The 15,993-nt window shown below is 39.8% G+C and overlaps 1 protein-coding gene across 11 annotated transcripts in view; it reads right to left on the reverse strand.

The window, feature by feature from the left end:
* Positions 1–790: 790 nt before the first annotated feature.
* Positions 791–15,993, reverse strand: part of GIGYF2 (GRB10 interacting GYF protein 2) — an 80,801-nt gene continuing 65,598 nt past the window's right edge. For 6 of the 11 annotated variants that reach the window (XM_076341712.1, XM_076341708.1, XM_076341707.1 and 3 more), the window contains 11 exons: positions 15,550–15,711; positions 13,636–13,737; positions 10,563–10,721; positions 9,115–9,351; positions 8,377–8,499; positions 7,551–7,754; positions 7,218–7,423; positions 6,763–6,917; positions 5,248–5,417; positions 4,712–4,859; positions 791–2,544 (listed from right to left, as the gene is read on the reverse strand). In XM_076341712.1, the coding sequence (XP_076197827.1) occupies positions 2,477–2,544; positions 4,712–4,859; positions 5,248–5,417; positions 6,763–6,917; positions 7,218–7,423; positions 7,551–7,754; positions 8,377–8,499; positions 9,115–9,351; positions 10,563–10,721; positions 13,636–13,737; positions 15,550–15,711 (1,734 nt within the window). In that variant the 3' untranslated portion in view covers positions 791–2,476. The remainder of the gene's footprint in view (positions 2,545–4,711; positions 4,860–5,247; positions 5,418–6,762; positions 6,918–7,217; positions 7,424–7,550; positions 7,755–8,376; positions 8,500–9,114; positions 9,352–10,562; positions 10,722–13,635; positions 13,738–15,549; positions 15,712–15,993) is intronic. The other 5 variants (XM_076341711.1, XM_076341710.1, XM_076341709.1 and 2 more) reach the window with 3 other exon arrangements.

Consider the following 15,993-nt stretch of genomic DNA (forward strand, 5'->3'; position numbering starts at 1 on the left):
AATTAGCTTGAAGAAATTAGATCATACCATTAAAAAATAGAAAGTACTTATGAACCAGACACCTTATACACTAAAAAAAAAAGGAAGAAATTAAAACAAAGTCAAATTATCAGCCTAAACATGTACTGTTCTCTCCAAGACATCAGCTAAACATAATGCAAGGCTACTGTAGAAGTTAGTTCTTTACTGACTTCATATTCTTTGTGATCATGTGAGTCGTAGTAGAAGGACATTTATCATCAACTTTTACTGGGATTTTCCACACAAAAACAAGCAGCAAGTAGAAAAAAAGGAAAGTAAGATTTTGTCTAAAAAGGGAAGCCTACAAGGTGTCTGTGTGGACTTTACACTGAGGGGAGAAATAAAACCTCTCGTTTAGGGAATTGAACTGGGTGGGGTGGTTACTGACTGGCAAAAAAAGGCTACACGGCCGAGTGTTTGTAGTAACAGAAAACCAGCCGTGGCTTGATCTCTCCTGCATAAACAACATGAGCATGAATGCACGTGTTTTTGTGCAGAGAGGGGGGGGAAATTAAAGCTTTCTTGTCAGAATTTTCCAATCTCAACTTACTGGTGTTTATTTGAACTCTAAACTTATCAAGTAGAAAAAACCCACCGGTATTCCTCACCAGGGAAGAAATAAAGCAGCAGTTGTTGTTCCACATCCTGGGTATTTGCTTGTTGTTTCTTGATGAAAACTGATGAGAGTTGAGTTTTGGGTCAGTTTTAGCACCAGGAATTATCTCAAAACTCAGCTTTGACAAAAGCAAGCAGAAAGTTTTCTCTCAGATATAATACAACCAGGTTTTATTTAAGTTCTCTCTTTCCCCCCCCCACACTGGCAAAAGTTCAGAGGGAGTTTAAAGTTTTGTAAACATTTTAACTACCCCTCTTCCCCCTTTTATGAATTTACAAAGCAAAGGAGACAGGGAGACCAGATTTGCAACAGTTCCAAGTCTCTCCATGCTATTGGATCCAAAAACTATATACAAGTCTGCAGCAGTCTCTGTATAGTTACTGTACATGTTTGGGGGCAGGGGGAAGAGAGAGGAGGAGGAGGGGAAGGTGACCCCAAAAAATGAATAAACCAAACAAAACAAAATCCAAAGCCAAACTGCTCTTGAGCAACTCGAACTGTTTTCTTTAGGCAGTGATGACAAAAAGACAGACACCTTTATACAACTCCACCAAAATTGTAGCGTATCTCCCTTGGCAGGTTATAACTCTCTGGGAATGGGAGATGGGACCAGGGAGTTGAAACTAAGTGCATTTGGCAGTTTTCGTTTCCTTTCCTTTGTGGTGTGTGCACGTGGGTGGGTGGAGAAGGGAAGGTGGTGTTAATCTTTCGGTGAGAGAGGAAGGTTATGATTCCGTAAGTACTTAAACATTATGGATCCCAGTGAAGGTGTGTGAAGTAGTTTAAGGTGTAGAAGATAAGCAGGGCCGTCATTGCACATAGCTTTGCCCTCCACAGTCTCTCTCCATGACAAAAGGGCATCTCTGCTCATTAACCTAAGCACTGCTTGAAATGACAACTAGCTAAGACTGCTGGGGTATATATCTGAAAGCCAGTGTTCGCCCTCACCAAAGACTAAAGATCCACACGGTAAAGATCCTACTGTCTCTTAAACGAGACAAATTTGCAGGAAAAGAGCTCAAAATAAACTGGTCCTAACCCTCCGAAGGTAGCATTTAAGAGACAAATTCAACCTGAAAGAAGAGATGCCACTCCCCTTTTTTCCCAGAGTAGAAGTCCCCACTTGTCCAGGAAGGCTGGAGTATGCTGATGGGGAACTCCACCAGCTTCAGCATCACCACCTAATGAAGACAGACTCGAGCTTTCCCTCCAAAAATAATGTGCTGAGAAGGGCTGGCAGGGGGTGTGCAACTTCAAACCAACCCAAGCTAAACTGCGCCCACCACCGCCCCTCTCCTGCTGTTGCCAGTTCTAAGGTTAGCTTATGAATGCAACTCCTGGCTTGGGAGAGCACCTCTTGCCCTGATGGAGCGCGGAAGTCAGTGTCTGTGTGGCATTTTGGTTTTGACCAACATCTGTTAACCACAAACTCTCTCTCTCTCTCTCCATGACTGCACGTGTTGGATGTGGTAAGAGTAACCAGGAGAGGGAAGCAATGGTTTGTAGAATCCCAATTGATATTTTTTCCAGGTATGTCAGCAGAAGAAATCACAGCACAGTGAAAGCTTGCTGCCCAAATCAGCCTTGTTGTGAACAAATCCTATCTCCCACCCTCCCAGGACTCTGAACAAAGTCCACTTGACTCTAGGCTGACAGTAGGAACAACGCCTGTGCAGTCCTGGGCAGAAAGGGTTTGCTGGGGCTAGAGAAAGCAGCCTGAGATGATTGATTCTGTGATTCACTGCGAGGCGAAGAAGAACGCATGGTGGAGAGTACTGTGTCCAAAACGGAGAATCCATGGTTAACAGATGCAGGAAAAGCCAGTTGATTCGCACATGCTCAGTAGTCTTCCAAAGTCTCTATTTCTCCCATATTGAGCCGCTCTGATGAGGCATTCACTGAAAACCCTGTAAACCAAGAAGGACTTGTGTTAAAAATCTGGATGTGGTATATTGTATTTGATGCAATACATCTGTTACATACAGTAGCATGTGTAAGATAAAGTGAATAATATATATATCAAATAAAAACTCAGGGGAAATTCAGTAAGGCGAGAGATGTAATTACCCAAACTGTTCATTTTTTTCCTTAATAAATCAAAGATAATCAATTGTATATTTAGGTAAGTATCACTTGGTCTTTACAAACAGATCAGCGGAAGACTGTTTGCAACTCATTTAAAAGATGTGCCTCGTACTAGCTCTGCAGATGACATCTAGGCACAGTGGCGATGTCGCTCAGCAATGTCTTGGAAGGGAGCACACTGGAGTCAACTGGTACTTGGAAGTGCCTGTCAACACTGTACTTGCATAGTCCAAGAGGCAGAAATACATCTTGTGAACTCGGAATCCAAGTGTGGAATCATGCTCAACACTTCAGGGGGTGCGAGCAATTCTACCCCTTACTTTAAAGTCTAAATACATGTACCTATGAAATCTAGCAGCAATTCCATGTATTTCCATGCTTTTTTACAATCTTCTCTCTCAGGAGTACAACATGAAAATGTACAAAGTTATATAGGGCTATGCAGATGGCTCAAGATGCACCTAAGCTTCTACCCAACCTTTTAACTGTAAGTGCTGAGGACATGATGCACGTGAAAAAAGTGTGAGAAAAAGCAAAACATTTTCTACAAGGAAAAAATCCAATATATCATATGCAACTTTCCTACTGAAATCCAATTTTTATGGTTGTACCAACCCCATATGTAGTATGAGAAAAAGGAAAGTTTTCCTGTGTAAGACTACTAAACACAAACCTGACATTTCATTGTCTTGAGACTGCTGTGTAGGCTTGCTCTGTGCTAGAAAACAAACCGCTTTTCACAGCCATTATCTTCAACAGATAAAAAGTGCTCTGTTTAGCAGGTTTAAGAAAATTGTTCTGGCTCCCTCTTGTGGCAGTATGTTACCTAAAAGGTTTTGGAATTATTTTGTAATAGAGTGTACTGATTTTTAAGCTGCATGTGCTAGTTCTCTTACAGTTGCAACTTCTTAATTGTATTTAGTGATTTCTTGCTCACATTACATGAACAGGTTTTTAAATTATTCAATTGAAGACCCAAATCAGACTCGCTGGATGGCATCTAGGGGTGGCATAAGCCAGGATTCCACTGAAGAGTTCAGTATACTTCAATGCAGAAATCATTGATTTAATTGAAGAGTATTGATTTTTTTTTGAGAACAAGAAGGGAAGATAAAAAACAAAGGCAGAGCTCTGTTAGAGCCTTAAAAAAGGCAGTGACTTCCAGGTGTTTAATACCAGGCTGCTTTATAGGAGTATGAGCTAAGTAGCACCAGCACAACAAATACTGGCCCAGTGTGGTGCCCTAGTTTCTTTTCTATCACACACAGCACAAATGTGGACACATTTATTCTACAAGAATACTACAGCGACGCATTACATCCCACAATGCTCACTACTCACGTACTTACACAATGCCCTTGTATCTTAAAGGCCACTTTAAAGAAACCTTTCCATCAATGCTATAGGGGCTGGTTACCATCCTCACATAAAAATTAAGGTAGAGAAAAAAACCGAAAAGGACTACTAATGATGTCATCATCTCCACTGCCTCCAATTGGAAACTTGTGACCACGTTTTGACTTTTTTTCATAAGATCTTTGCCATCTTTTCTGACTAGGGTGGTTAGCTCATGTGAAAAGGTAGGAAGGAATAAAGGCAAGCCTCAAGAAGCTGTTCCTCATGAAGAAACAGAATATGTGCTTTTCTTAAAAGAATGAATTAGCATTAATTCAATAAAATAGGCATAGGTCAACTCAAAAGAGGAAAGGCAGTTTAACTGACATCCCTGAACTACTTAAAGGTTTGCAGGTAATAACCAAGGTATTGAAGAGGCCTCTTTCATGAGGGAAGGTTCAACAGAAGTTTTCCATGAAACTGATACAGAATCTTTTAAATCATTAAATAATAATACTGAAACAAATTCTAAAGACGCTTCAACAACTACCTTTTCTGCTCAAATACAATATTCCCATTTAAGGTTAACAAGAATTCTACACGCCACAAGGCCTTTACCAAATTAAACACTCATTTCTAAGAATTAAAACTGACCTAACAAGCTGGGATCTGCGCGAACCATTTTCTGTTTCTTCTTTTTCTTCCCACTCTGCACAGCCTCAAAATTGGATTGCTGGTTGTTGCTCTGATTGGTCTGAAAGACCGAATGTAGCGAACTGTGGTTCATCCCCCACACTGAATCCTAGAAAACAAAGCAAGTACAAGATTACAAAGTGCAATTAAGTTTGGTTTATTTATACCAAAAACATTCAGAGAGCCCAAAGCACCTTCTATATCATGTGTGGCAGCACTAGCCACTGATGCATCCACCCAACACATCTACCTCATCTTTCTAAAGCATATCCTGGATCAGCATGCTAAGACACTACCTGATCTACAGTTGGCCTCAACTGTTAGTTATAAAGGAAACTTGATTCTGCAGTAAATATTTGAAATCTGCTTTATTCTCTGCATTTCACATGACCTGTAAAATCCTGCTCATCCTCCTGTCAATCCAGCAGAAACACAGACTCTTCAGAGTCAAATATAATCTCTATACACTCCAAAGGATCATAGCGAGTAAGACTTACCTGTTGCTGCTGCTGTTGCCGCTGCTGACTGGCTTTCTGTTTGGCACGACGCTCAAGAAACTGCTTGGCAAACTCCTTGGCTTCAGGAGTATCTCCAAGATAGGCTCTGATATAATCATGAACCTCATAGGGAGACTCCACTTCCTTCAGGAAAGAAACAAACGTGGGAACTGCAAAAAAGAAGGCAGACCATGAGGGAATGCATGTTGATGCGTGAACACGCACCTGCAGTAAACACAAACTTTGGATTTCTGTTTCAAGTATTTGCTAATCTAGTAGCCATAGCACACAGCTTGCCCTTAAGTTCCCTACGGTAAAGCCCTATGATGCAATGCTTCATCTATTCTGCAGTCAAGGCAAGGATAAGAAAGCCAGCTAATATGATGAGAAGGAAAAATAAACTGACAGTCCTAAGGGTATGTTAGTCCATCAGCTTTAGCCACTGCCAGCTTTAAAGCTCAAATTTAATGCCAGGCCCAAATGGAAAATACTCGCCTCAGAGCTGTCATCAGTACAGTCTCTTTTTGGCTGAAGCACAACAGATCACACGCCACAGTGGCTGACCTGACCTGCAAGCACCTGAAGTTCAATAGCTAGCTCACTTGCAAGCCTTCTTTACCATCTTTTTTTCTTTAGAATATCTTTGTTGCACTGAATTTTTTTTAACATGGAGAAGGGCAAAGCAAATCACAAGCCAGGAAGACTCCAGGACAAGAGGCTGCCACCTGTGGCACAAAGTGCCCTTGGAAGGAAGGAAGCTCACTGTTGATGCATGACTCACAATGGCACTGCAGAGTCACGGTCCCTCCTCAGACACCAGATGCAGCCAGTTAGTATACCACAGATGGGGCCAACAAATTACTTCTAGTATCTCTCCTCTAAGAGGAGGGAAGCTGTGGCACTGCAGCCACATGTGAGGTGTATGCAATCCTGGCTCTTGGGGCAGCACTGGTTCCTCACTCAGGTTCAAGGGTCCCACAGAACCACAACTTTGCAGCGTGCAGATGCTGGAGCACAAGGATTTGCACAGGTCCACACTGGAGGCAGTAGGAAGCCTGCAGTGTTTTGCTACAAGAAGGTATCAGTTTGTGATCTTGGACTGGGAGCTCCTCTACATGCCCTCGAGCAGAATTAGTAAACAACCACCAATTTCACACCAAAAAATGCTTTGCACAGGGGCACATGATGCTTTGACTGGCACTTAAAAGTGAACTGGATCCTCATCCGTCTGCCTGATAATGCTTCCATGACCACCAAAAATCCTCAGCAGAGCTCTGGGTGGCAGACTTTAAAACCGTTTCCAATTCCCACTGATTTGCTATAGTTAGCCCAATGAAAACCATGGAGAAGATGATGCAGCCAGTTCTTTGGACTGCTATTTAATGATGCCATTTTGCTGACTGCATTAAAAACATTACTTTGATGTCATTACTTTCCCTCAGAACTATTTAGTCAGGAAACAAACTGGATATTGTTTCTCACAATGGATCATTAACATTCCTCCCCACCTCTTACCATCTAAGTTGTTGGCTGTGTTGAGTGCATGAAGCATCTGTTCACACCACTGAGTGAATCCATCCTGGGCTTTATTAACCCCCTGGAACAATTTCAACAGCTTCTCCTCTTCTTCCACCTTCTTGTTTTGTCTACTTGTAATACCTACAGATTTACTGAGATAAAGAAAACATATAATAAATTATAAATTACCAGACTTATCAACAGTATAGTATACAGTACAGTGATACAAGACTCACTAGTTTACAAGATGCAGACACTGTTTAAGAACCAACTAATTTTCCAAGTAGATGACAAAATAAATTGTGAATGGTCACCTATTAGCTATTTTTGTTGTCAAAACAGATCCTGAGTGACACAGAAAAAAGGAAAACACATTAAGATGTCATAACTGCTAAGTGATCATCTCAGGAGTGGTAGCCTTTCTTTGCAAAAGCTCCTTCCCCAATTCCTACCTGAGGCTGGCATTGCTTTTGTTTTTATTGGTCGAGTTACGAGGTCCCACTTCTTTCACTGCATCATCCCAGAAACCCATGTTCGAGTTTTTGGTATCAGCATTACTCCAGATGCTACTGACTAGGTCAGATGCCCACTGGTTGCTGGGATTAGTGTTTAGGGAGCCCCACACTGAATTCCCAATGCTGGTGTGCAGGTTAGAGTGCTGTTGAAACATAACAAAGAGATCCTGGTTATTAGCACCAGACCTGGCAGAACAGTAATGAACAGACATGGAGAACTGTCATGTACCGTTTCCCTCTACATACTGATTAGATAAATACCGTACGTACCGTAGTATTTCTGACTCTGTTCGGCTGCTGGTGCTGCTGTTGCTGCTGTTTCTGCATCTGCCTTGCCTCTTCCTGCTGTATCTCCAGCAGGGACTTGGTGGTGCCTGTTGGTTTGGTGACATTACCCCAGCCTGACAATTTTTGTTGCTGTTGCTGCTGCTGTTGCTGGAGGGCCTTCATTAGTTCACGCTGCTGACGCCTTTGCTGTTGCATGCAAGACAAAAGTGCTTGTCCGTACTTTCAGAAGATCATTACTATTCAAAAGTCTAGCTGGGAAACTGGTTTTAAACTAATTTCACTCTCTTCTGGAGGAGTCTGGCTGACCTATTATTTTTTGAGTCGTTACAGTTCCTCCAAAAAGGGAGGCACTAAGTAACTAGTAAATACAAATTGCTCATTAGCCTAGGACAGAATAAATTTGGCTAATCATGATTGCAGCCAGCTAAGCATTTGGGGTCTTGGAGGAATACTTTCTCTCCTACCACCACTTGCCCCCCTGCCCCTTAAAATGCCCTCATCTTGTGCATATCTGCAAACAAATTACAGTACAGATGTGAAATAATTTTATATTGTTTTGTGAACATATTATACTCCTAGGGTTAAAAGGGTAGTTCCCCCTCCTCTCAGATATTTATATTAAGAAGCTACGAAAACCTTCAAACAAGTACTTATTGAACCTATGCCTGAAAAAGATAGGATTTTACCTGAGTTATGTTATTTCAAGAAAACATTCCTCATCCTCACTATTCCTTCTAATCACTTACTTGACAGTTAAGCAGTCACATAGTTGAGTCCACTAACAAGTTACACTGTTTACACTATTTACCTCTTCTCGAAGCTGCCGTTCTCGTTCTTCTTCTAACTTTTGGATTTCTGCCAATGACAGTGTGGTCTGGGATTGGCAAGCTCCTGAATTTGATTGCTGACCCCATGTTGAAGATGAAGGGAGCTGGGCCAAAAAACCACATCATTAAGAATTACAAAACATTTTACAGAATACCGCTGAAGTATAATCATGAAAAATCAGTATAAGCTCGCAGCACAGGGGAAAAGGCAGGCCACCTTTAAACTTTAACAAAACATTGGAAAGTGTAAAATGGTATAATTAAGTATTGGAAAGCACACTCAAAGGGTAAACTGTATGCTTCTTTGAATTGCCCTCTGATGTATAATAGTGTCAAAGACACAGTGTATCAAGAATAAGGTAACACATAACCGCCTGAAAAACAGCAATCAATTCTGATTTCAAGAACTTCAGAAACTCTAAGCTTTAAAAATTTTGCACTGGCCCTTGCTCATTGCAGCAGAATAAACATCTGTACTCATCTGTGAATCCCTTTCCAGTAAGTTTCTATCGACTGAACCTTTTTCTTCTGTGTTTTGTAACTTACCTTCCTCTTGTTTCTCCCGTCACTTTGGAAGTCAACTATTTACCCTCTTCCCTGTCCAGATAGTTCATCCCTCCCTGCTCTGTTCAAGCTAGTCTAGACAACCCTGAATCCTGCTGTGGTTTTACTTCCTACACTGAACTGAAGGAGAAAGTTAAACTGTAGAAACATGTTACCTTCATTTGTGCAAGTTGCTGCTGTTGCTGCTGTTGTTGCAGCCGTCGTAAAGCCTCCTGCTGCTGCTGCCTCTGTCTCATTATTTCCTTCTGGCGCTGGAGTTCCAGCTCCTTGCGCTTTCGCTCTTCTTCTTCAAGCCGCTGTCTGGCTGCCTCTTCCTCCATGCGTAGCCGACTTTCTTCAAGTCGCCGTTGAGCTTCCTCCTCTTCACGTGCCCACTTGGCAGCCTCCTCTTCCTTCCCACGACATAAAGAAGAGTAAAGTCTAAGTAGACTTAGAAAATCTAAATTACTTCTACTCTGTGATACTGAGATCCTGACAGAACAGAGAGAGGCCTTTATATCTGTAATATGTGCTGTTTAGGTTGTTCATTTATCTTTACATTTCTCAGACAAGAAAGCCCAATAATATAGTCTATATCACCCCAAATTATAAGTTTCCCATTGCTCCACCAAGGGACTTGGAAGAGAATGACATCTTCCTAGTTCAGACTAGCTAATTTCACACCACTTTCCTTCTAGGAGTTATGCACCTTTCAAGTCTGAGCTTCTATCTGCTTATACTACTTACAGTCAAGCACTGCTATACTTTCAATGGAATAAAACTTGACAGAAATAAAGGGACACGTGTTGACATGAAATAAGAAAAAAGATGACAAAGACGGTGACGTTTACTGTTGTTACTGAACACTGAGTTGCAAAGGAAAAGATCCTTCTGCTAACAAAGGAGATGACTGTGTGGTGGGACAGAAATGGTGATGAATGTCTTATAAGGGGGGGCCCTGAAAAAGAATTTTAAAATAATAACTGGCAATTCTGAAATGGACCTGGAAGTTAATGTGAAGCCAATTGTGTTTCAAGATTAGTTTGATTTAGGGACTGTGAGAGTATCAATTAGGGGGCTGGAAGCTCAAGTTCCCCGATATGGACTTCTAAAGCTGACCCCAAGGGAAAAAACCCTGTTAATAGTAAGACAAGAAAAGGGAAGAAAAAAGCTGAAACTTTGAGAGTGGGTATAGTCTTGGCATAGTACAGAAAGACTGGCAAAACTGATCATCTCAGATGACATTAAAGATAACAATTCTATAGTAAAGCCTCAGAGAGTGACAATTCAAAACAAATTATTACTCTGGTATCTACTCTGCCTTTCTTTTGAAGAAAGGAGTAGAAATAACATGCTGCAAAGCCATTCTTAAGGCTCAAACATGAAGGAAAACAATCATTCAACGCAAATCTCTTTTCCAAAGGGTAGATCAGATTCTCATTATTTCGTCTGAAATCAGGATACAGGTAAACAACCTATTTTTCATTCACTTGATACTGTCTACAAGCTTTGCCTTCCTCCACCAAAACTGATGGTCTTTCAGGCACGGATGCAACTTTCAAAGCTTGTTCGTTCTGGCAGCCTCCATAATCAAATATAATAAGTCCCTTTTGCCATTTTTCACCTGTTTACGAATTAACTCCTCTCGCTGCCGTCTTTCTTCCTCTTCTCTTCTTCTCTCTTCTAGTCTTCTAAGTGCTTCCTCCTGTTGTTGCCGTTCCTCTTCCTCCCGCTGCCGCCTTAGTGCAATTTCCTGCTCTCGTTGTCGCCTCAGGGCTTCCTCCTGGAGTTAGGAACAAAATGTCAATCTATAAATGCCATTTTATTGATGAACCGCATCAGAACACAGACTACAACATGGTCTGGCCAGATAAATGGCCTCAAGAAAAGCTCCTTAGCTCCAAGCTAAGCGCTACCAAAACAACTATATTAAACAACACAGACCCACATGTTAACAAGTTTTTTTGATGCAATGTGCATCTCATACATAAATGAATTACTTTAATAAAGAAGGAAACACATGAAATCGTTGCCTGTCTTTGGTTTTAAGAATGGTGTTGAGAATGAAAACAAAGGGCGAGACTCCTCTTTCCAATATGTACTAACTGTACTTGAACATATATATATTTTTAATGTGCGGGTATAATTCCTTTTTTTGGGTGTCAGCTGTAAGTTGGTAGCTTTTTCTACTTGTAGGATTTTCTAAACACTGACTACTCAAGTGCACTACAAAACTCAAACCATATCTCCAGACACCAGAAATAAGCTTAAGAAGGTCAGTGCACTTAAGGACACTAAGTCCCAGAGATGTGGAATTTCATGAAAGGGCTTTGACTGCACTATTCCTACACTACTTAAATATCATGGGTGACAAAAGGTCTCTTGAGGGCTTTGATTTTGGGCTGTCCCTAAATTATTTAAATAGCTTCCAATAAATTATGTTTTGCTTTCCAAGTAGCAAAATTATTAACTTAACTCAAAAATAAACATCAGCACCCTTTCCTACTGCTCTGAAGAGCAATATAAACAGAAGCTTTTCCATTCTGCTACTTGCTTTTTGGAAGAACAGGGCACAACCAGCCTTCTGCTGGCCTCCTGTATATTGTTAAACAGGAGCGCATCTGTGCAACTTTTCCCCTAGTTCTTTCTCTTGCATATAATAGCCTTGCTTTTTGCTGCATTTTCTGATCTCTGAAGTCCAGCAACTGTGTTAAGGCCACCCTGGTTTTCATCCCTGCTATTCTTCTCTCCACTTTCTGACTTAATCCTACCAGCTCAACCCAAAGGTCCTACTTTTTGGACAATAACTTTTTTTAAGCTTTCATAAATACGTTTTCCTTTTGAACAATCAGTACTGTGCAATTGTACACTTACAAGTTTTTTTTATAAGCAATACATTATTCACAGGATGAAGGGACACTAATTGTGCAGCATGGATATAAATTTTGAACTCTGGTAAATCAAGGAAATTAATTCTGAAATCGAAGACCATTTTACTAAATCTGATACCAAATCTTCATATACACACAGCACAGAAACTGCAATACAGTTCACTGAACAACTGGACCAGATTTCTCTCTGACAATGGCTAACTTCAGATGTCTACAATATAACTGTCCAGTAGACAGAACATTTTTATAAGCAATCGTATGGCACTGAAGAGCTGCTGGCTGCAAACCAAGAAGTAATTCATATTCCTGTATATCACTTAAGTGGTTTAGTGCTAAATGTAAGTGCTATAAGTGTAAATTTTTCTTCCGCTAGCTGGACACAAAAAAGTAGCCTGTGAATCATTTTCTCATTAATCAAATCCTTGATTTGTCATATTCACAAAAGCTTCAAGCACAACACAAAACACCTAGACCATTTTGTTACTTGGGCCTGTAACTGAATTAATTGGACACATGCAGACAAGTCACAATAATCAAGTGTCCCCAATACAAGTGCTGAAAAATTTCTGCTTGTTTCTTTTGCTGAAAGTCTACTGAGGAGGCTGGAGGTGTGCCAGTCTGTTTTGTTTGACTAGAGACCACACACCAGGATCTCAGCTCAGGATGCCTAGCTGCCAGCCAGGCTCGGGGGGGATGTTCGGCACTAGTCATTGACATAACACGTAGTACCTGAGAGAGATGAACAAAGTCACCAAGTCCTCCTATATGACAGCAGTTCATTGACATCTCTGCCCTACTTTCCCGTTGGGAAGTGAGACTAGAATTGCCATTAATAAAACTGTAGGGATCTTTCTTGCTCAGACATGACAAGAGAGACACTGTTCAATGACAACAATTTAAAAAAAAAAAAAAAGACTTCTCTCCCCTAGAGAACTGAAGATGAACAGTGTTGTACCAATATGAGGAAAAAAAATCTGCAAGATTATGAAAAGCTGGGAACCACATGGCTGATGTGATTCTTTTTTCCTACTCTTCACGGCTATAGAAAAGGTTGTCTTAATATTTACTTCTGTATCTTCTATTCCATATCTACATCTATTCAATATTTTTGTTTGAGCATGTGACCAAAAACATTCAAAGCTCTCCAGCTTTCTGTCACTGACTTGTATGGGAAACAGACTCATTCCTTTGGCTCTTACTGCTCCCATATTCGTGGCTTCCTGCTCCAAGAGAATCCCAATATTTTTTAGCATCTTTTCTAATAATTGTTTTCAAGCACACATATCTTGCTGTACAGACAACTTATTTCAGATCTTTTAAAATATCTATAATATTGCAGAAAATCCTTAAGTAGCAAGCCTCATTTCAGTAGACTCTGGATTCTTAAATAAAATATTATAGAATTTTTTGCAGTTAGTAACACCTGCAATTCTGCTTGTCTATGTTACTAGGGCTTACAAATCTTTTAGTTTTGTGGATGTCATCTTTGAACCAAGTACTTTGAAGGGAGCACTAAAGATATAATTCAGAGAAAACAATTATTAGCTAATTATTAAACCTCAAATTTTGTTCCTGAAAGCGATCAATCATTACAAAATAGAAAATATCAGACCAGAAACAAAAAAAGAAATACAGGAGCTACACAAGCTGGGCATTACTGTTTGCAATTCTACAGTGCAAGTAATTGATGAAAACTATGAACAGAACTGGATTCAACATTTGGTATGACATTTCATCCTACAGAATTGAATTTCTATGAGTTATTGTTTTTATTTAGAATTCACCATCAACAGCGTATTTACTAACCTTATATACTAGTCTTTTATGCAGTATTACATCAAAAGCCTTCCTGAAGTCCAGGCAGATTAAGTCTACTGCTTCACCCCTCTCAGCTCTCACTGTCATCTCCTCAAAAGAAGTTAATCAAATTTGTTAAGCATCATCTCCTCTGTATAAATCCATGCTAATAAATCAGTTCATCCCTGATTCTACAATGCCTTCCAGTACAGAAGTCAGATTCAAATATTAGACCAGTTTTTTTTTTAATACAGAATACAATATTATTCTCTTTCCAGAGAAGTGCTTAAACTCTTTTGTTACCTTTTCAAGACATTACTGCTCAGAATTAAGCATTGTGGCAATTATTCAATTGGTAATAAACTAAGATACTTGCTGTGACTGCTTTTCAACCCCATTCTGCTTCCTCCTTGTAAATAATTATTTCCCATGACATCTCAGAAAGGGAGAATCAGATTGTTTACTGTACAAATCCAAAGTGGACAAAACACTTTGGAATTTAATGGACATTTCTAAGAAGTTATACACAGTAGCAAAACTCTTAGTCTGAAAAGAAACAACGCAAGTCTTTATTTGAAGCCACCATGGATGAAACACATTGAGTTACCAGGTGATCAGCTGAAAAATTAGTTATTATTAAAACAGGTCTAAAGCAACTTAACTCAAAAGTTAAACTTTTGAGTGTATTATTGCTTTAGCGCTACAGTAAAGCTTGAACTCGAACATCAAAGGATGCTTTTCTACTGTATACCATAATGACTTGCTGTACACAAAGTAGATATATTAAAGCAAGGAGCCATTTATTTATAGACTTGATTCTTAAAGATACCATGAAAGCTAACTACATATCACACTGCAGTCTATTAAAAGAGATCTTCAGTGACAAACCCAAACACTGAGTGAATTGAGGTCTATGACTAACTTACAAATAAAACTAAAGATTCTAGAGGCTTCCTCAGAAGTGTCTGATCCTCAAACCAGGAAACGCGCTTTACAACTGCCTACCTAAGCACATAGAAAATATTATAAAGGACAAAATTATTTATTACTTTCGCCTATTATTCATGTGCTACTTTACAGGGCATTTATTGACTAACTCCTTAGTGAATAAGCTCAACAATGTCCTTGCCCTTATCCTTCACATGCAGAGTGAAAACTTTTAACTTACACTGTCTTTCCCTCCTACGACACTTAAGGAACAATTAATCTTTCTTCCATACAGAATTCAGAAGTAAACGCTAGAAACGTCAAGCTAATAATGTCTCCATTTCATGTTCTTGCAACTACTACAACTCCTACATTCCTTCTCCTACTGCAATGCAGATCACATCATTCATCCCTTCCTTTCCCAAATACCAACTCAAGAAAATAAAGCTGAAAGACTCTACGACATAATCCAGATAGTAAATAATTTTTTTTAATAAATGACTAAGTTAAAAAAAAAAAAACAGGGAAAAAATAAGCTAAATGTTACATCACTTTTTTTTTTCCACTATAGCCCTCTACAATTTATTCATTTGAAACAGCTGCTCAAGCTCCAGTCTACTCCAGAACATACCCTAATCAAAACACTACACTGCATAAATGGTGAATAAAGATTAAACATACAATAACTGGGCAACTACCTAAAGTCTAATATTGACACTAAGAAGTTGGGAGGGAATATTCCACACGGAATAAAGCCTCTCAGCTCACAAACAGGAACCTATCTTGAAGTGAACCATCAAAGCCCATTTCTCAGATTGCAATTTGGGCTCTTAAACTTAAAATCAAGAACAGAAGAATCATTTCATATACTCACATGAAAAATATTAGAACTGTCTTCATACACACCTACCAAAGATTAATTAGACCCCACAGGTTTCTTAAAGTGAGTTTTATGAAGTATTAAAATTAGAGATGAACTACATTGAGGAAACTCACTTGCTTCCTGCGGGCCAGTTCTTCTTCTTCCCGTCGTTTCCTCTCATCTTCCTGCTGCCTCCTAAGTAGCTCTTCTTGTTGCCTCCGAAGCTCCTCCTGCCTTTTCCTCTCCTCTTCCTCTCGTTTGGCCCTCATTTCCACTTCTCTCCTCTCTTGCTCTAGCTACAATTCACATAAAACTATACTCAGATGCAGGTAACGTATTCCTACACCATTTCTTAGGGCAACTCTGCTGAGATCATACTAACAACATAACAGATGAAGCCTCTGACAGATGCTCTCCCTTAATTGTAATTTTACCTATCAGCTAGCTGCCTACTGGGGTCAGATTCCTGAAATAGTCTAGAACAATTTCTGACAATTTCTCTTCTGTAATGAACACCAGTTCTCTAGTCAGAATGAACACCAGTTCTCTAGTCAGTCTTTCTACATCAGCTCCTTAAA

Source organism: Aptenodytes patagonicus, chromosome 6, assembly GCF_965638725.1.
Source record: "Aptenodytes patagonicus chromosome 6, bAptPat1.pri.cur, whole genome shotgun sequence".
NCBI classification, from domain to species: domain Eukaryota; kingdom Metazoa; phylum Chordata; class Aves; order Sphenisciformes; family Spheniscidae; genus Aptenodytes; species Aptenodytes patagonicus.